The sequence below is a fragment of the Elephantulus edwardii genome, unplaced genomic scaffold, assembly GCF_000299155.1.
Source record: "Elephantulus edwardii isolate Elephantulus edwardi_28Jun2011 unplaced genomic scaffold, EleEdw1.0 scaffold00073, whole genome shotgun sequence".
Lineage (NCBI taxonomy): Eukaryota > Metazoa > Chordata > Mammalia > Macroscelidea > Macroscelididae > Elephantulus > Elephantulus edwardii.
In genome coordinates, this window is record NW_006399823.1 from 1,009,469 (window position 1) to 1,031,616 (window position 22,148).

At 44.5% G+C, this 22,148-nt stretch overlaps 1 protein-coding gene across 2 annotated transcripts in view; it reads right to left on the minus strand.

Annotated features, from left to right (window-relative positions):
- The window catches only part of SRGAP3 (SLIT-ROBO Rho GTPase activating protein 3), a 448,964-nt gene that overhangs the window by 262,813 nt on the left and 164,003 nt on the right, over window positions 1-22,148 (minus strand). For both annotated transcript variants that reach the window (XM_006888900.1, XM_006888901.1), the window contains exon 2: window positions 11,579-11,771. In XM_006888900.1, coding sequence (XP_006888962.1) covers window positions 11,579-11,771 — 193 coding nt within the window. The remainder of the gene's footprint in view (window positions 1-11,578; window positions 11,772-22,148) is intronic.

Sequence of the window (22,148 nt, forward strand, 5' to 3'; positions counted from 1 at the left end):
CCCTCTATGAGGTGGATTGATTCAGTGACTGGGATAATTAGGATGGGAATGTCAGAGACAGTGCGATTGGCACAGGACAGAGCGGAGTTTAGGGCTGTTGTACATAGGGTCGCTATGAGTCGCAGGCGACTCGAGGCACATACCAACAACAATTCCGAAGGGTGATAGGTTTTGTCAAAGACTTCTCCAAAGTGTTAAGAGCAAAGATGCCAGTTTAAAGACTAAGGTACACCTGATCCATGCAATGGTATTTTCAGCTGCTTCATATGCATCTGAAAGTTGGACAACAAATAAGTGTATGAGATATTGTGAATATCAAAATAATAGCTAATTTCTGAACTAAGCTAAGGTAGAGCTGATTTGGGCCTAACATCTCTGCCATTAACTACTTTACAACATATCCTTCCTTCCTTGCAATTCTTATATTGGCCATTTGGAGGGCTTGTGGTATCTGGCAGCTCCATTCCCTTCCTGCCACTGTTATTTGGTTTGATGATTACCTAACTATAAAAGCCCATGAGCTCTGGGGATTTAGCGGTAAGGAATTGTGCTACCAACACAGGTATTTAGTTTTAATCCACTTGCTTCACGGTGGAGAAGAAATATGGGCAATCTCTTCCTGTGTGACTTCCTACCTCTGAAAACCTGCTACAGGGTCCGCTATAATTGGTTCAAACTCAGTAAAAGCCAGAGAGCGTTTACTCTAGCCCAATATGACCACCCTCCTTCCTAAGTAGCTGTTTTTGAATGGTCTTCAGCAGTATTTTTTTCACTTTTTTGTTTGTTGAACAGTCAATTAGAAGCTGGGAGACTTTTTAACTGTTTAAAGCAATTAGGACCTTTGTGATTAACAGTTTTTGGGCACTCAAGCCTGTGGCCATTGGGCCTTTTGTGAAGCCTGATTTCCTGTTAGAGGTACAACATTAAATTGTCAGTTTGTTGGACTGGGGAGATGTTATGTGCTATCCAGTCGCCTGTGACTCATAACAACCCTATGTACAAGAGCTCTGAAGCCTGCCCTGTCCTGAGCCAGTCTTACTGATTCTGATATGCCTACCCTCATTGCCCTAGTTATTTTATCAATCCATCTCCTCCTTGGTCTTCCTTTCCTGCACTGTCCCTCCACCCTTCCAAACACGATATCTTCCTCTAAGGATCGGTCTCTCCCTGGCCATATGACAAAAGTATATGAGATGGAGCTTCAAAATCCTAGCCTCCAAGGAGAAACATGGTTTCACTCTCTCTAAGAGAGACCTATTTGTTTTCTTGGTGGTTCATGGCATATTCAAGACTCTTCTCTAGCACCACAACTCAAAGGCCTCAATTCTTCTGTCATCCTTATTCATTATCGGGCTCTCTGATGCATAACAAAAAATGGTGAAGATCATGTCCTGGATCAGGAGCACCTTAATTTCCAGACTGACATCATTACTTCTCAGTACTCTGGAGAGATCCCAGACAGCAGATTTCCCTAATACAATTCATTTTTTGATTTCCTGACTGCTGGTGCCAAGAGTATTGAATGAGGAGCCAAGCAAGCTATAATTGTTAACCTCAATCATGGTGCTACCAATTGGGTCAGTGGTGAGAATCTTTGTCCTCTTGATGTTGAACTTCAATCCATATTGAAGACTACAGTCCTTGACCCTCTACAGCAAGCACTTCAATCCTCTTCAGTTTCAGTAAGCAAGGCTGTGTCATCTGCATAATGTAGGTTGTTGATGAGTCTTCCTCCAATCCTGATGCCACATCTTTCCTCATAAATCTCAGCCTCCCAAATGATCTAAGTTCTGCATATAGGTTGAAAAGGTATGGAAACAAGATGCATCCCTGACACATTCCCTTCCTGATTTTGAACCATGCAGTGTTTTCCTGTTCTGTTCTGAGAACTGCTTCCTGGTCCAAATATAGGGTTCGTATAAGCACAATCAAGTGTTCTAGGATCCCCATTCTCCTCAAGGATAACCACAACTTGACATAATCCACACAATGACTGCCACAATGGGCTCTGGTGTGTCAGGAAGTGTGAAAATGGCACTTGATAGGACAGGGTTCAGATTTGTTGTTCATAGAGTTGCCGTGGCACATAGTTGACTCGATAGCACCTAACAACTTACTAAGTGCCACTACAGACCCCAGGACGAATCCAGACTGCCACCTCTGGATACAGTGCTGTTAATTTCTCATGTATGTAGGTTCCCCCAAAGCAATAAATCGATGTGTTTTAGTTTGACTCCTGCTCTTTGTCTTTCTATGAACATTGAAACAGAGGGATTGTCTCTCCTGGGTTTGAATCCCAGTGAGAAAAATCAAAGAAGAATCGATGCCTTTGAATTGTGGTATTGGCAAAGAATATGTATATAGTTATGAAACAGGGTTAAGGTCTTTTGTTTATAGGTTGCTACCCAAAGACATTTAAGAACAGCAATAACAACATATAATAATATATATAAATATAATTATATATATAATATATAATAACACCAGGCCTTTGTCTCCATCTTGGAGCTGGGTGAAGCAGATGGACTCTGTAAGATGGTCCTCTTATTTTGGTTGAGGATCTGTATGGATTGCTTGGGTTTGTGTTTTTTGTTGTTGTGGTTGTAATTTAAGCCTCTTGTTTAAAGTCCACAAGGAGGGCCCTTGTTTATAAAAGTTAGGCCCGAGGAATCATATTTTAATCCTTTATGACTATATTTCAGAGAAACATTCTTTTAAGTCATACAGCACTCTTCTGTCAATTTGCTGTGTTGAGGTAATCTGGGTTTGCTGTGATGCTGAACCTTGTGTCATTGGGGTCTCAAATGCCAAAAAGGAACAACTGTGTCATAGGTGTGTCAAACACCATAATGGCTACTTATCGTGGGCAGTGTTTGATGAAGCTCCCAGACTGATTGAAGTTTGGAAGCAGGAGCAGCATCCACTTCCTAAACCACATGCCTCTGGGAAACTCTATGAACCTGGTGAAATGATGATAGTTACAGAAAGGCTTCAGGTCTTTTGTTCATAGAGTCGCTATGAGTCATGCTCGACTCAAAGGCAATGAGCAACAACAACAATGAATTACCAAAAGAACAAACAGATTTGTCTTGAAGTAAGTGCAACTAGGGTGTTCCTTAGAGCAAGGATGGTGAAAGGCAAGGATGGGGAATTTTCATCTCATAGATGACATGTTATTAGGAGGAGCTAGTCCTTTAAAAAGGACATTATGCTCTAAAAGGTAGAGGGTCAGTGAAGGAGAGAACAATTCTCAATAAGACGACTGTAACATGCCAGAGACCAGGATGGCACAGGACGAGCAAGCATCTGATCTGTTGTTCAGAGGATTTCTATGAATGATAGTCAACTTGACAGCACCTAATGACAACATTATGATAGAGATGGGCTCCTGTGGTTAAAGAGCTTTCAGAAGAAATCAACAATATAAGAGAATAATCTGGAACAAGGGATACACTGCAGGGTGGACTGATGGAAGGAGAGGGAAGAAAATGTACAACAATGAGTAAAAAAAAATAATAAAATAACAACAACAAAACATCTGGGAACTGGCCAACAGAATAATGAAAACAGTAACGTTATTGACAAGCACACTCCCTCAGTCACTGCCGTCAATGTATTCTGATGCCTTTTAGTTTTATGACCCTCTACTGGCTTTCTGAAGCTGCACATTTTAACTGGAGGAGAGGAGACTGAACATCTTTCTCCCAAGGACCTGGTGGATCTGAATCACCAAAGAAATGTGACCTCTGAGTTAGCAGTACACTTATGGACCAGGCCACCAGATTACCAAAGTTATTATTCTCAATACCAATAATGTTATTAACAATAACATTATCAACCATCCCATTTAATCATAAGAAACATCCAAAACCAGATGAACTGTTGAGAAAGAAAGAGAGAGAGAGAGTGTGTGTGTGTGTGTGTGTATGTGTTCAGAGACATGGGAACCTTTAGGAATCATGTAGTATACTAAACACAAATTTTGAGTCATTATGCCTCTGAATCCTCAAATATAATCAAATTTATCATTATCATGTATACTCTTTTCTAGATTAGAAGCCTAAGTAAAATAAAAAGCTTAAATATGGCTACTTTGAAATGAAGGCTTTACTACTAAAACAACATATATAATAGACATTTTGGAAAATAAAAAATTCAACTGCTATTTTTATGTGTTTTTCCATATTGAAAAATATGAGCTTTTCATATACTGATTAATGTCTGAAGGCAGTGACTCCCAAACTGTGTTGACCACAGAACTCTCTCTCTTTTCGTTTTGTTTTTAAAGTACACATCTCAAGTTAACAGTGCTTTTAGAAAACATTTCTTTGGAGAAAGAAAAGAACGTTCGTCCCCAGAAAACCTCTCGCTTCCTGGAACTACCCAGTTTGCTTGGCGAACACCCTTGAGGCACAAGGCACCTCTGTAGTTACCACCCTGCAGACCTTGCTGAGGGGAGGGGTCCCAGCTCCAAGCCTTCCAAAGGGAAAAGCAGACTCATCTAGGCCTGGCTTGAGAAGGACAACACATTGTGGATTTCATGCTGGTGAAGAGCTGGGGTCTGAAAGGCCAGAGGGGGATGAAAATTAGTTGTGAACAATTTCTCACCTAGAAACCATCACATTCAATGGTTCCCAAATTTGACCAGTCACAGAATCATTAGGAAGAAATGACTTGGCTATTGCACAGGTAAGAGGTCCCCAAAACCTCTGGTTTAGCAGGCATCGAGGCAAGGCTCCAGATTCTGCATTTCTAACAAGTTCCCACGTGGCAATGCTGCTGGCCCAGGGACCACACTTGGAGAACTGTTGCTCTGGTTTTCTAGTCCTGAGCGCTCACACAAGGAAATCTTTGTAGTCTGTACCTGTCCTCCATTCAACATTGCATCAAGTGACGGGCATGTGAGTGAAGGAGTCTTGACCCAATGGCCTCATTGAAGTCCTAGGGTGGCCACAAAACAAAGATATTCCCTTCTGTGCCTCATTGCTGTTGTTGATGTTATTGTTATTAGGTGCTTTCAAGTCGAGTATATCCTCTAGAGATCCTATGAACAAAATCTGAATCCTAGTCTATCCTGTGCCGTCGACATACTTCCTGATACATTAGAGCCCACTGTGGGAGTCACTGTGTCAATCCACATGGTTGAGGGTCTTCCTCTCCTATAGCGACCCTCCACCTTTCTGAGTATCACGTCCTTCTTCAAGGAATAGCTCCTCCTAGCAACTCATCTCCTCAAAATACCATCCAGCGATCACTGAGACAATTCTGACCCATGACAACATATTGGACATATCAAAGCAGAATTGCACTCCATAGGGTTTTTGTGGCTGATTTTTCAGAAGTAGATCACCAGGTCTTTGTTCTAAGGTATGCCTAGACTTCAAGCACCAATCTTTCAGTTAGCAGCTAAGTAATTATCAATCTGATTTGCCCAGGAGCTCCACCATCCCAAACTCCCAGAGCAACTTCAATAACTCCTTGGCCTCCATTCATTCTTTCAACCAGCATTTCTTAGTTAACAACCATGTGTCAGGTGCTATCAGGCTAACAGCCACCATTCCTGCTTTTAGTCCAGGAATTCCTCTCTTTTTTACAGTACTGCCACCAAAAGAGAGCCCAGCATCTGTCCTCTCTCCCTGTGGGTCTGTGTCTCCTCTGGACGTCCCCACTTCCTGCCTGAAGAACAGTCACCCCTGGCCCCTGTTGAGCTCCACAGTTCCACTTTCATTTCTTCAAACCAGGGAGACAACGCTGGCTCCGCCTAGGTGACTCTACTGGCCTCTGTGCCAGCATCTAGGCCATCTCCTCACCCCGTGTCCATGGCTGCTCCTCTGGGAGGGACATTGTGCTGTGCTGGCTCCATCCATCTGCCCTTGCTCTCTCAGGGACCTGTGCTTCCATGCAGGGAGTCTGCCATGGGCTGCAGGGTTGAGATGAAGTGGGAGAAGGCTCTGCTGAACCGCCATCAGTTGACCTGTGAAAGCACTAGTCACGCAAGTGAAGCTACCTTGGAGCCTCTGGGCCAGACCAGCCACCAGCTCATCATCACCAAGTGATCTGTTCCATACGAGGTAAAACAGAAAACTACCAGGTGAGTTCTAGCCAAATTCCTGATCTGCAAAGCCGTGAGATGCATCACATTTTGAGTATTCTTGTTACGTAGCAGTAGATAACTGGGACACTTCACATTATTTCGATCTTAGCAACTACTTGATCACAGTTTGCCTTCCTTTATTTTTTAATCTTTTCTTTTTCATCTATCTTCTTCAAAACCACAGCCATCGAGTCAATTCCAATTCAGTGACCCTAGAGCACAGAGTAGAACTCTTCCACTGGGCTCTCAATGCTGTAAATGTTACAGAGGCAAACTTCCACATCTTTCTCTCATGGAACAGCTGGTGAAGTCAAACTTTCCACCTGGAGGTTAGTAGCCAAACAATTTAACGACCATATATATCTCCATATATATGTGTATAATATACAAGTATAGAATACTTAAATATATAAGTAAATATACAACCAGTAGTTATCTATCCCTTAAAATGTGCCAGTAGTCTCTAGGTGCAAATACTTTGTGCTCAACTACTAATCTAAAGGTTGGAAGAAAGGGAGCAAATAATTTGTGTACTGGACTCTGTGCAGAAGAATGTGGCATCAGGATTGAAGGAGACTCATCAACAACCTATGTTATGCAGGTGACACAATCTTACTTGCTGAAAGTGAAGAGGACTTGAAGCACTTGGTGCAGAAAGTTAAACACTGCAGACTTCAATATGGATTGCATCTCAATGCCAAGAAAACAAAAATCCTTTCCATAGACAATATGATGACGGACAGAGAAAAGGATTAAGATTCTTGAAGATTTCAGCTTGCACGGATATCCACAGTCAACATATTGGCTGTCAGGAGATCAGGAGACATATCACATTGGGCAAGTCAGCTGTCAGGGACCTCTCTAAAATTCCAAAGAGCAATGATGTCAGTTTGAAGACTAAGGTGTGCTTAATTCAGGCTATGGTCTTTTCAGTCACTTGCTATGCATCTGAGAGCTAGCTGGACAACAAATAAGGATGGCAGAAGAAGAGTTGATGTCTTGGAGTCATGGTGTTGGAGAAGCATACTGAATATCTCATGGACTGCCAAAAGAATGAACAGATATTTCTTGGAAAAAGTACAACCAGAGCGTTCCTTGGAGGCAAGGATGATAAAGCTTCATCTCCTATATCCTGGGCATGTTGCTAGGAGAGGCTATTTCTTGGTTAGGGACATCATGCTTGGAAAAGTGTATGGAAATTATACAGTAAATGAAAGAGAGGAAGACCCCCCAATGAGATGGATTGACACAATGACTCCAGTAATGGGCTCAAGTATGTCAGAGATTATGAGGATGGCACAGCATAGGACAGGATTAAGATCTGTTTTCCATAGGGGTCTCCTGCGTCATACTTGACTCGATTACATCTAATAACAACAACAAGTACAGAGTATCATGGGCCTATGGAGGAAGATGTCAGGCAGAATCAGAAAGCTTCCCAGAAGAAGTGATACTAAACATTGTGGCTGGAGGGGCAATTTGGAGGTGGGGTTCCAAAGGTCAGAGCCCCAGAACTGAGCACGTGTCCCAACCATCAGGGATTCTCCGAGCCTGATCTCTCAAGAAAAGGCACATCTGAGAGCAGGGCTTATATCACATTAATCTCCATCCTCTCAATAGTGAAGCCAGACCAGGTAGGAAAGGGGTTCTCAAAGCACACATTTGAACAAGTGAATGACCATGTGGCTCTTTGGAGCAAGAAGCCCACACTGGAAGTCAGGAACCCTGGATTTATGGCTCAGCAGCTGATGGCACATTCTTGACTAAAGAAAATAACTTGCTGCTTTTACTCAGTTTGTGTGAAATGGTTCTGTGCTCCCTCACTGCTGGTCTGGGTTATTAGAAGGCTTCTATGGGAGTAAAGATGTCAGGGTGCTTGGAAAGGTTTGACAGAATGGAAATATGTGATGGGAGAGTGGAAATCTATGCTGCCATTGTGTACATGTTCCACCTGCCCCAGGTAAGCCCAGAGTCAGCATCTGAGCTTTTCTTTAAACAATGTCCTGCACACATCTCCTGGACACTCATACATTTTCCAACTGCCCAGAACTTGAGTCACCAACAACGTGTACTGGTTCAATCATTTGGAGCAAGTATGCTGTACAAATGCAAGATGTTAATAAGGGGGAAACACACGTAGATGGATCCCCCAGTGCAGCCCCATCCAGGGACTCTGAGCTCCAAGAAGAGACACTCAGCGCTGCAATGGTCGGCCCTAAGGTCAAAGGGTGAGTCCAGCCTTCCCCAGGGATGCTACTTTCAGAGGCTTCAGGGTGACACCAGTGCATTAGCATCGTGCAGAGGGCCCTGCCCAGCTGTGCAGCCTGGGCCTAAGTCCTAATTAGACCTGCATGGTGTGTGAGGCGGCCCTGGTGGCCCGGCTGCCAGCTGCGGCCCCCGTTCCATCTGGTGGCCTTAGTTAATGAACCCGTGAGGGGCTGGCCGAGCTCATTACAAGCAGTGTAAGGAACTGTGTGTGTATGTGTTGCAAGAGTGTCCAAACACTGTGCTGCCTCAGGCCGACTCAGTCCTCTCTCCTCTCGGGCTGCACTGGGAGAGCAGGGAAGGATTGGTCCGGCTGACTCTCTTCAACACACATTTGGACAAGCTGCCTTCTCAGATCTCTGAGATGGGCATTAATGCCCAGAGGGCACAGAGCAAGCTCTCAGTTAATGAGCTCAGTAAATCATTCCTGTCGTGCTGCTACCAAAAGAAAGTGGAGGAAGAACTCATTTTTCTCTTCCATAGGAGAATGAATAAACAAAGGGGTGCATACGTGCCTCCAGAAGTAGTTAATAAAAAGTGAGCTCTGAGAAGATGTGAAGCTATGAGAAGGCATTTCCTTACACGCATATTGTTGAAGAACGAAGCCAGTCTGAAAAATCTACATAATGGATGATTCCAACTACATGACATGCTAAAAAAAGGTGAAACTATGCAAATTTTAAAAAATCATGGCTATCATGCTGATTCAAACTAATTTGTTGTTGTAAGGTGATTTTAAGTGGTCTGCAACTCACAGCAACAGCGGCTCTGAATCTTGTGCTATCCTGAGTCAATCTGTCTCTGACGTGACACTATTCTACAGTCATTGTGTCAATCCAACTCATCCAGAGTCTTCCTCTCTTACGTTGACCCTCCTCAAAAATTATATGTTCAAAGTATGTAAGACACAATCTCACTATCTTCTAGTCACCCTACACTCCTCCAACTAACCCAACCACCATGGAGTTGATTTCATTAAGCTTTCTGAGCCTGTAAATTTTAATGGGAGCAGATAGCCTCATCTCTGTCCTGCAGTGTGGCTGATGGGTTCAAATGACCAACTTGGCCATCAGCAGCCCAACACATACCAGCAGCCTGAAGGACAGAGTGACAGTGTCCCCATAGGGTTTCCTAAGGTATAATCCTTATGCAAACAGATTGTCACATCTTCTTCCCTCAGAGCCCCTAGTGGGTTCAAACAGTAGATCCCTTGGTTAGCAGTCAAGCTGCTCCAACATTTCACCACCAGGACTCCTCAGTAAAATCAGAGAGGTAGGAAAAAAGGGGCTGCCAGAGGTCAGGAGGAATGGACTAGCTGAGCACACTGTGATAATGGATATATAGACATTTGTTAAAGTCTACCAACTGTATGACACACTGTGCACTTTCTTTGACAATAATGTATCAAAATAGGCTCAACCATTGTAACAAAGGTGTCACACAATTTCAAGATGCTAACAAGAAGTGAAGTACCCATAGGGTATGGAGGGGTGTTCGGGAGCTCTCCGCCCTTTCATGCAAGCTTGTCTGTAAACACAAAATTACTCTAAAAACTAATTTTAAAAGAAACCAAATGTAAGCAGTAGTTGCTTAGGAGATATTTCCACCCCAACCCACCTCTTTGGTATGGTAATATGTAATGAGAATGTTCTTTTTAGCATTTAAAAAGCCACAAGTCCTCTCTTAAAAAAAAAAACTCTTGGAAAAAATGAAATAATGTTTATGAAAGGAAACTGCCCAGGAAAAAGTTGTTAATAGTAATTTCCTCTTGCAGTGAAAGCGTTAATAGATGAGATGGTGCAGGAAAATAAATCCATGTGTTTTGCAAATGTGTAATGCATTTTTTAGTGATAATAAAGCAATTTCTTATTGTAAGGTATCAAGAGACGAAAACCCCAAACTAAGTATTCAAGTGCTTTGTTACAGAGTAAGGAAGATGCTATTCTGCTTTAATTTGGCAACCCTCTAGAACCACTCTCGGGGTTCTGAGGCCATAAATCTGGCAGGAGGAAAGCCTTGCCCCTCTTCCTCCCTCAAAGCAGCTGGCTGGTCCCAGCTGCTGGCCTTTGACTTAGCAGCCAGCATGTAATGCACTGTGCCCTGGCTCCTGAGGGAGAGATGCGTGGGGAGGTAGAGGGCTTAAAGGAAGAGAGAAGGCCCAGGCTGCACAAATGCATAAGACACTCAACTTATAACTGAAGGGGATGACATTAGAGTTCACCCAGAGACACCTTGGAAGAAAGGCGTTGCAAACTACTGTCAAAAAATCAGCCAGTTCTACTTGGTATCGGCTTGATTATGGTTTAAGGGTGCTGGAAAGAAGAGAGCTCCCTGGTCAGAGCAAAAATGTAGCGGGCAAAATGGATGGAAGCAAGGAAACAGAGGAGGGGCCAGGTGGGTGAAGTGGCAGCATGGTAAGGAAGGTGAAGTGGGGAGTGGAGGAGGGCCAGGAAGGGCTGCTGAGGAAGACCAGGCCAGGAGGAGCGGCCTTGCAGAAGAAGTCCACTCTGGGGAACAGGGCCCACTAGAAGCCTGCAAACTCCCCCCTGAATCACTGTCTGACTACAGGGTCACACTCCAGAATGCAATATAGCTCAGTGATTCAGAGTCCCCTGCTCAAGGCCCCAGAGGGTGGAGCCCAGAGAAGGAAACAGTAGGGCCTGGGATGTGAGAAGTCAGGGCTGGGAAGGAGAGAAGGGCACATCACTTCCATAGGGTAAATAAGGTGGATAAACATTTCGAGTGTTGGGGGGTGAGAAGTGCGCTGAGCGTCAGTTCGTGGGGAAGAGTTTTCAAGGTCATTGGGTAGGAGTTTGGAAGTGGGCTGGTGGACCCTCAGGTGAAAGAGAACAGAATCAAGTCAGGATGCCCAGAAAAGGAGGTGGGTTCTCAACTGTGTGCACGGGGTGCCCAGCTCAGTGCCATGGGCTTGGCGGGACAATAAGAGTTGTAATAATTTTTTGAACATTCACAAGGACAAGCAAATCTCTTGGATTATTAGTTTCTCTCCCAGCAACTTTATGCATAGAAGCTATTTCTATGCCCACTTTACACAGAGGAAGACTGAGGCTTAGTGGGGTGAATAGCTTGAGTCCTAGGACTAAAGCCTCAGCCACCTGCTGCCACCGAATCCTCGCCTGCCCACTACTTCGCTGTGACCACCTGACCACAGACCACCCAGCATCACTGCCCTTCTCCCCAGACCCCAGTCCTTCTCACTTGAACTGGTGCTCCCGGGAGCTGCGGATTTTGGAGGAGAAGCGCTCGGCCAGCTTTTCCAGGCTGCGGGAATACTCGAGCTCAATCTCTGCTTTCCTGCGGAAAAACTCCTGGAGGTCTTGAAGTAGCTGCAGCCTAGACTCAGATTGCTGCTCCAGGCACTTGAATTGCTCCACCAGCTGCGTGCGGATCTCTGTGGACAGAGGTAAGAGATGGGAAAGCATTAGGCTAGTGATGGGGAACCAGTGAGACCCTCACCCCCAACTGACCCACTGCCCTAGACCAGCAGTGCAGCTCTCACTGCCACACACACCGCCTCCCACAGTGCCCAGAGCCTCTCTGAACCTAGCAGTTAGAGATGGTTCTTTGGCTTCTGCCAGCTTCTGCCACAGAGTGTAGCACAGTGTTTCCAAAGTTTTACCATTGCTCATCAACGTCACTATTTCTGCCATACATACGTGTGTGTGTGTGTGTGTGTGTGTGTGTTACCATAGACCTCAAACCACATGCCTTCTGGAGTGCAGAACAGATTCTTGTCTCTAGGCCACCAAAGCTCCTGTACATATACATATACATATACATATACATATACATATACATATACATATACATATACACATACACATACACATATACATATACATATACATATACATATACATATATGCCGGGAGTTCTCCTGGCTTAAAGGTAAGAAGCTGTGCTATAATCCCAAAGGCTCTTGGTTCAAATCCACCAAGGAACAGCTTGATTTCACCCTCTCCAATACAGGCCTGTTTGTTCTCTTGGTGGTCCATGGTCGGTTCACGCTTGTCTCCAGCACCACAACTATACATGCTATATATAGCCTTGGTGGCAAAGATTTTGAAGTTCCATCTCAGATACTTTGAGCATGTTGCCAAGAAGGCCCAGTCCTTGGAGAAGGATATCATGCTTAGAAGAGTGGAGGGACAGTACAAGAGAGGAAGACCCCAGATGAGATGGATTGACTCAGTGACTGGGGTTATGGGGGGTAGGTGTGTTGGAGACAATGAGACTGGCACAGGATAAGGGCAGTACTATTGTACATAGGGTAGCTCAAGTTGCAGGCAACTTGATGACATATAACAACAACAATATATACATATACCCACATTTCTATGTACATAAATATATTTTTTGCTAGTTGCCGTCAAGTGACTAACACGACCTTATGAACAACAGACCTGAACTCCATCCTATCCTGTGTCATCCCCATCATCCCTCACACACTTCAGCCCATTGCTGCAGTCACTGTGTCAATCCATCTCATTGAAGGTCTTCCTCTCTTTCAATGACCTTCCATCTTTCCACGTATGATGACCTTTTCAAAGGAATAGCCTCTCCTAGCAACATATCAAACAGATATACTCATATGCAAGTTCAACTTGAGGCCAAAGAAAATTGAAAATTAATTAGGATGCAGAAAAAGAATCGATGCCTTTGAGCTGTGGTGTTGGAGAAGAGGATTGAACATCCCATGGATGGCCAAGAAAATGAATAGATAAGTGCAAATGAATAGATATTGGAGAGGGTGCAGCTGGAGTGCTCTTTGGAGGTAAGAATGAAGAGACTTCACCTCACATACTTGGGACATGTTGCTAGGAGGGGCTATTCCTTGGAGAAGGACACAATGGTGGGAAGGGTAGAGGGTCAGTGAAGGAGAGGAAGACCCTCAACCAGGTGGATTGACACAGTGACTGCTGCAATGGGCTCTGTGTGTCAGGAAGTGTGAGGCTGGCGCAGGATAGAACAGGGTTCAGATCTTCTGTTTATAGGATCTCTATGAATCATACTCAACAACACCTAACAATAACAACACCACATAAACAAATACATACACACATATCTTTATACATATGTTGTTGTTGTTGAGTGCCGACAAGTTGTAGGCGACTCAGCGTGACCAGGTTCATAAGGTTTCCAGAGGTAAGCTATTTATGGAAGTGGATATATATTTCACACATATAAACACAGGCAGACATAAACATATGCATATAAACATATATGTATACATACTTAAACACTTATAAACACACATATACACATAGGCTGTTTTCTTGGCATCAACTCCACTTCCTGGCAACTCTATGAATGTGGGAACAGGGCAGTCTTTCAATGGCTGATATTTTGGAGCTATGCTGCCAAGCAGTCTCTGGGCAGACTCCAACCTCTGATACTTCAGTTAGCAGCTGAGCATGTAAACCACAAGCTTTTCCCTTTCTTTCATTTGATCTAAAAAAGCTGGCTCTCATTTTCTTGCTGCAATGAACTTACTAGAACAGAAAATTCCATACAAGGACAGTCAAAGGAAAACCAAGAATGCATGTCACCTGGTAAATAGAAAATTAATTTCATGAAAGCAAAAACTCCCTAAAAGTCTACCTAGTCAGTATTGTTTACCTAAGCTACTTGTTCTTTACCAAGTAAAAGGAAATGAAGTGTAAGAAGTATAAAAAGAGAGACGTCTTTGTGATATATGTAGTCAGCACCAAGGAAGAGCCGCTACAGTCCGAGTCAGTTGACTGGAAGAGATTCATATTTGTTCCCATCCCCAAAACAGTGATCCAGTAGAGTGCATGAATTATCAAACAATGTCGTTAACATTACTGTTGTTGAGTACCATAGAGTCGGAATCAACCTGTAGTTGACTCTCCAGCAGGCTTTCAGAGGCAGTTAATTGCATGGGAGGAGATTGTGCATCCTTCTCCCACAGAGCCCCTGGTGACCTTGAACCATGTGCCTTCAGGATTGCAGCACAGTTTCTTCATTAGCATTACACATAAGTAAATCTTGCTGAAGTTTGGTGTTTTGTTTTGTTTTTTTTTTTATTTTATTCTTCTTGTGTACTGTTGAGTCACATCAGACTGGCACAAGAGGAGATTGCCCCTCCTTCTCTAGTGGAGCATCTGGTGGATTCAAATCATGGGCCTTCAGGATTGTAGCACAACTTCCTGCCACTAGGCCTCCAGAGCTCCCTTGAAGATTATTTTAAAGTAGTTGGAAGATTGAAAGGGATTCAAAAGAGGCCATGGCATCAGGGATGTAATTGCTGCTATAAGATGCATTTTCAGCAGGGAATACCAGAAATATATTTTGTGTGTGTGTGTGTGTTTTTGGCTCCACAGAGATATTTGGCTGTATTAGTCATAACAAATTATGGCTAACATTGACAAGGATGGGAATCCCAGAACATGTAATCATGCTCATGTGAAACCTATTCCTAGACTAGGAAGCATCTGTTTGAATAGAACAAAGTTTATTAAAGTCAGCAATGGTGTGCAGCAGGAATTTATCCTTTATCCATACCTGCTCAATCTGCATGCTGAGAAAATAATTTGAGAAGCTGGACTATATGAAGAAGAATATGGCAGCAGGATTGGAGGAAGACTCACAATGCAAGTAACAGAAGCTTGCTTCCAGAAAGTGAAAAGGACTTGAAGCACTTGCTGCAGATGATCAAAGACTACAGCCTTCGATATGAATTACATCTCAACATCAAGAAAACAAAAGTCCTCATCACTGGACGAATAAGTAACATCATGACAAAAGAAGAAGAGATTAAAGTTGTCAAACATTTCATTTTGCTTGTATCCACAACCAACACCAATGAGAGCAGCAGTCAAGAAATCAAAAGATACAGTGCATTAGGAAAATCTGCTGTCAAAGACCTCTTGAAGTGCTAACAAGAATGATGCAATTTAAAAACTAAGATGCACCTGATCCAAACCATAGTATTTTCAATTGTTTCCTATGCACCTGAAAGTTGGACAATGAGTGAAAATGAGAGAAGAATTAATGCCTTTGGTTGTGATGTAGAAGAAAAGCAGCAAATAACTAATGTACTGCCAGAAGAATAAACAAATCAGCCTTGGAGGAACTGCAACTAGGGTGCTTTAGAGGCATGGATGGTGAAATGTCATCGTACATACTTTGGACATGTTGTCAGTGCATGTTAAAAAAGACATTATGCAGAGAAAGGTGGAGAGGGAGCGAAAGAGAGGAAGACCTTCAACAAAATGGAATGAAACACTAACAATGGAGTCAAGCATAGCAGAGAAGATGAGGGTGGTGCAGGGTAGGGCAAGGTCAAGGTCTGTTGTTCATTGGGTCCTTATGAGTCATAGTCAACTTGATGAAACCTAACACCAAAGGAAGCACTGAGAAGGGGATGCACCCCTGTCTTGTGTCCCAGTGAGGGTGGTATAATGCCATAACTTTGTTACACGGTAAATTACCTAAAGTTCATGTGCAATACAGGTTCTCTGAGTGGACATTTAACCCACATGTTAGAGATATTGATTGCTCAAGCCAGATGTGTGCAACCAGGGCTAAAGTTCACAAACTTAGCTCAATGTAGAACAACTGTCTTCTCTGTGGGAGACCTGGGCTGGATTCCCAACCAATGAGCTTCAAGCGCTGCCACCATGTCTATCAGTGGAGGCTTACACATTCCTATTGCTTCCAGGGTAAGACTGGCTAGGAAGAAAGATCTGGTGAGTTTACTTTCAAAAATTAGCCAATGAAAACCCGACCATAGTAGTCCACAGCTGATCATAGGAAAGTACTTTGTTCCTTTGTGCATAAGCCTGCCTGGAGTCAGAGACCAACTCAACGGGAAGAGTTAAAAATCACAGAGAAACTCCAGCAACCACATCCAAGCTTGTCTTCCTAGCTGTCCTACCACCACTGCCAGCCCCTCACCACACACTCACCCACTTCATTCTGGCCACTCCCCGAACTTCTCCCAGATCAGTCACCTCAAGGCCACCTGCCTGTGCCATCTCCTTCCTGGCTTACACACCACCCTTCACAAGGGTTAAGGCTGACTCCTGTGGATGGAAGGAGCTCTGACAGCAACAGTTAAGCAGCTGGCAGCTAATATAATTGTGACTCTCACTCATCCACAAGCTCCATGGGGGAAGGGTCTGGTGATTTGAGTCTGTAAATGTTGCTGCCTAGGAAACCCTGTGGGTCAGTTCTACTCTGTGACTGAGGGTGGGAGGGGGAGGGTCAGCAGGGGTTGGAACTAGACTGACAAAACCCAACAGCAGAACAATCTTGACACAGAACTCAAGGCTGTTAGTTGGCTAATGTCAAACTTTGCTCTCACGATTCCCTCAACGGACTCTTCAAACAAGTCCAGCCTGTACAAATGGCCGTCTGTCTGGAAAAATGCTGATGCTGTCTACAGCATCCTGTCGAGCTGCAGTCATCAAACTGGGGCACACTCATGCTGGGAACTTAGAGACTGCTCAAAGGGTGTGCAGACAGAGAGTGTTAGAAAGAATCCATTTGCAGATTGGGTCATTCTTTCCTAAAAAGAGTCTCCCAGGTGGGCCCTGTGTGGAGTCCTCTAGCCCCTGGGAGGACTCTGTCAAGTCTTCCCAGTAGGGCATGGCCGAGAAAGCGGTAGGTACCCAGCCTACCTGGGCCTGGGGCCCCTTGGGGATTTGTTAACCATATACCTAGTTCCAACTCGCCTCTTCGGGACCAACATGGATTTGCGTCTTGTTTCCTTGATGATTTCAAACAGCATTGCTGCCAGGCACAGACTAGATACAGTCCATGCCTGTCCTTACCCAGTCAGGGGTCAAAAGATCACACACAGCAGTGAGTGGGGCCAGGCAGAAGAAGGGGACAGAAAAGGTAAAAAGGCTTTCATCTTAGGACCTGAGAGCTGATGTCCGCCTCCCTGGTCACCTCATGCCACTGTCTGGCCTTATAGACAGGGCCCAAGATTCATAGAAGGGTAGAACAAATTGTAAGCCCTGTCCCTGAAGCTTAGCCGTCAGCATGTCACCCTTGATCAAAAGTCTCCACGGCTCCTGCCATGCATAGAATCCAGTCAAAGCTCTGCTGGCATCCAATGGCTACTACCATCTCTCCTGACACTCTTGATCACTCTCAAAGCAGGAATCACCCAGAGACCACTGTGCCTGCCCCTATGTCACAGCTTGGGCAGCCTACATTTGGAAAGATTCCTCCATTCACTCACCACCCCTCACAAGAGTGTCTGTTAGCTGAAGGAGCAGGGAGATTCCTCAGATCCATGTTAATTAGGAATCCTATTTTTAAATAGGAAATAACATGTGTGGAGAGATAGGTGAACAGATACAGCAGCTCTGGTAGCACAGTCTGAAGCGTGTTGTGCTCCTAATCAAAAGGACTCCCATCTCCGGCTGTTTGAATACACATCATTGGCTCCATGGGAAAAAGATGAGTAGTTTCCTCCTATAACGATAAAGAGTTTTTCTTTTCCTTTTCAAGGAGAAGAGTGAATTGGGGATGGGGGGAGAGAGAGCAGGGAGAAAAGTGCAACAATGAGTAACTGGAAACCCTAAGTCTCTGTAAACGTTCATTTAAATTAATTTAATAAATGTAAATAAAAAGTTAAAAGATTTATAGTTATTACACAAAGTAACGAAACCCTGATGGATCTCGCAGTGTCCCCATGCTCGGCTGTAGCAGGGACCATTGTGGAGTGGGTTGTTGTTGTTAAGTGCTGTCAAGTCGCAGGCGACTCATAGTGACCCTGTGAAGGAGAGTCCTCGACGCTTGGGTGCCTTTCATCCTCTCTCCAGTTCATAGGGTTTCCAGAGGCAAGCTATTATGGAAGTGGATGCCACTCCTCCTTCCACACTTGTTCAATCGGGGAGTGGGTAAACTCAGTAAAACTTGGCCTTCCACAGGCTCAGCATTGTCTCTACCACACACTCAGTGTGAATGGGTGAGCCATTATGTTCTTGGAGATGTTTCTTGTGTGGGAGACAAGGCTTGCAGGGCTGTGCAAGGATCAGACTGTAAATGAAAGAGTCTAATGCTGTAGATGCATCATAAATACTCAATAAACCACCTCAGGACAGATGGCAGGGGTGCCATGGCTGAGCTGGAGGGCAGGGCACACACAAGTCCTGGGAAAGCCCCTCCCAGGCTCCACATCTGGTCACTCCCTTCTGTGAGCCTCTATTTTCTCCTCTGTAAAATGGTGAGGTGCTAAATCGAGGAGTTTCCAGAAGAGCAAGGGCTGGTGTGCATGTAATGCACCTGGCTATGGTGTGTCTACAATAACTGGCAGAAATGAGCCGTTCCTGCTGTGGTGGCCTTGTGCAGTGCACAGCTGGAATCTGGGTGCTGAGCTAGGTGTCCCAGGTGCTATCCGTTCCTCGCCTGTTGTCCACAGCCCCGCAAATAAAGAGTAACTGCCATAGAGTGGATTCTGACTCACAGTGACACTCCCTCCCATCAGTTTCCTAAGCTGTAAATCTTAACGAGGCCCAAGTGGTTCTGAGGTTCTCACAGGGTAGCCTTTGGGTTAGCAACACGTGAGGACTATACTTCAGACCCTCACTGGCCAGCATGATTTCATGGTTCTACGGCTGCCATCCCACCATCCGGATCATCTTTCCTTTTTCCTTTCCAGCCCTCCCACCCCCTCCCCTGCCAAACCTGGGCCTCCTTCCACCCTTCCCCTAGTCTATGAACAAGGGCTGGAGCTCTGCCCTGGGCTCCCAGTGCCTGCCCTTCTCACTTCTGTAAGTGCCATTGTGTTGTTGTGTACCATCAAATCTGAACCGACTGGGAGCTGACCCTCCAGCGGGTTTTCAGAGGCAGTTAATTGCATGAGAGGAGACTGCCCATCCTTCTCCCACAAAGCAGCTGGTGGATTCAAACCATGTGCCTTCAGGACTACAGCACAGCTTCTTGCCTCTGGGCCACCAGAGTCCCCTGCTGTAGGCGATAGAGGTGACTATTTGAACAGCCTCCAGCCTCATGCCCCGGGGCACAGCTGCCTGGCAGGACACAGTGGTGCACTGTTCCCCAGTAACCCTGGTGCAGCCCAGCCACACTGCTCTGCCCACAAACTGTGAGGAGCCAGCCTGATGTCCAGAACCAGCCCTCCTGCCTGTCGCTAGTGATGGCTTCTCAGCTGACGTGAGCCTGGTCCCAGGCCCTTGTTTTCTCCCCCCACTTCAGTTGGCCAAGAGAGCTTTTGTGATGACCAGGGCACAATAAGAGGGATGGCTGTAGTATCATTTTACAGATGAGGAAACCGAGGCCCAAAAGAAGAGAAGGACCCTTCTGAATATTGCCAAAGCAGGGAGGTGGCTCCTTGACCCCTAGACCATTCTAGGTCAGTTAGTTCAATAAGCTTGTCAAGCAGGAAGTGGGGGACAGAGTGGGTGAGGAGATGGGAATGGGGATTTTCCCATAGCTTCTGTACTAACCAAAAAATAGTCACTGCCCTCATGGTTTTCAGGTGTTCTGGGAAAGGAAACAGAAGAGCAGGGAGAGGCCATGCATCCTGCTTGCAGAGACTTGGGGTTAGGGTAGGCCACGATCAATTTCAGCATGAGATTAATATTTGAGGTTTTGCTGCTCAATGGACCCTGAAGGACCAAATGCATTTAAATGGGAAGTGATCAGAATTCATTAAGGCTAAATTTCCAGCTGGGTCCTCAGACTGAGGATGCTTCTCTTTGTTTTTCACTCATCTCTCCTTGCTGAGCCAGGGCGGAAGTTAGAGGGCTGGAGGTCAGTCTGAATCATCCACACAGTTACCAAACTTCAGAGACAGCATCACAAGTATCCTCTCTAAATCCCACCTGTCCTTTAGGTGTTTAACAGAATTCTTCCGGTCATCTCACTTTTTACATGGGATATTTTATAAAATGCATCATCTTGCCATTCCTAGAAGCTAAATTAAAAAGAAATAGAGGGAGAGCACCATAATGTTACCAAAGTTTGCCTGGCATCTGTAACCTTTTTTTCCTTTTTGATAAAAGGAATGTTTCAGATCTAGAGGAAGTACTGAAAATATGCTAGCATGAAAATGTCCTTCTGTCCTTAACATAATCAGAAGGGTTGAAAGGTTTAAAAGGCATTATCATTTCATGCTGTCTCGTTGTTGTTGTTGTTGTGACTGCTGGGTTAACAATAACTCACAGCCAGCTCACAAACCCCAGGTCTGAACCCTGCCCTATCCTGCACCATCCTCACCATGCCACGCCCTCTGTCACAGTCACTGTGTCACTCCTTTTTACTGAGGCTCTTCCCTACTCTGACCCTCCATCTTTCCCAGGATCAGCCCCTCCTGACAACATGTCTTAACAATAAAAACAGGATGTATGATTTGATCTTCTCAAAACATGATTACATCTACCTCTCTCTCCACAGAAAAAAAGATTGAAGAATAGATGCAAAAATGTGCTAGAATTATAGACTGATTCATTTCATCATTAACTAACTGCTATGGGCTAGGAAACTCTGGTGACCTAGTAGTAAGATTCTGCACTGCAATTCTGAAGGCCTGTGGTTGCTCCACAGGAGAGAGATGGTCACTCTCCTTCTGTGCAATATATGGCCTCTGAAAACCTGCTGGAGGGTCAGCCATGGGTCTATTCTGACAACAGATCCTGGTGGCACAGTCCATACGGTATTAGGCTACTAGCCAAAAGGAGAGCAGTTTGAATTCACCAGCTGATATGAAGAAAAAAAGATGAAGAAAAAAGGCTTTCTCTTGCAATAAAGATTTACAGCCTTGGAAGCCGGATAAAGGGTTCCTGTGAGTTGGACCCAAAAGCAGTCTTTTACATGCTAAAGTGTTATTATTATGTACTACTGCGTTGGAACTGACACATACCTGACCCTCCAGTGGGTTTTCAGAGGCAGCAAATAGTACAAGAGGAGATTGCCCTTCCTTTTTTTTTTCCTGTGGAGCAGCTGGCAGATTTGAACCATGTGCTTTCAGGTTGGCAGTACGATTCCTTACCACCAAGCCACAAGAGCTCTCATTCTAAACCGTAGTTGTTATTGTTATGTGCCATCGAGTCACTTGTGACTCATAGCAACCCTGTGTACAACATCCCTATACCCTGTTCTATCCTGTGCCAATCTTATTGTCTCTAATGCACCAAAAGGCCTTTTTCTGTAGAGGGTCTCACTTGCTGCCACCAAGATAATTTCAACTTACAGTCAGGCTGTAAATCTTTACCAGAGCAGAATGCCTCTTCTTTCTCCTGCTGAGCATCTCATGGATTTGAGCCACCAAATGGCTTGTTAACAGACACATTCTTTAATCACTACACTACCAGGGCTCCTTGTAAGGAGCCAGAGAAGGACTATTTCAGGATTTGCAAGCCATAGAGTTTCTGATGCAACTACTTAACTCTGCTCTTGAAGCACAAAAAACAGTCATGAACAATTCATAAATGAATGGCTATGGATGGATTCCAACACACCTTTTTCTTAAAGAGACCTGATTTTGTCTGTAGGCTGTAGTTATTAAATCCCTAGGTTAGCACTATGTTTTCCTATAATTTAAAAATCTACTAAGTAGTAGGCATCACCATTTTACGATGGGAGAAGACAGAGGAAGAACAGTTAGAAAATAAAAGAAAGGAAGAAAGAAGAAAGAAAGAAAGAAAGAAAGAAAGAAAGAAAGAAAGAAAGAAAGAAAGAAAGAAAAAGAAGAAGAAGAAGAAGAAGAAGAAGAAGAAGAACAAGAAGAAGAAGAAGAAGAAGAAGAAGAAGAAGAACAAGAAGAAGAAGA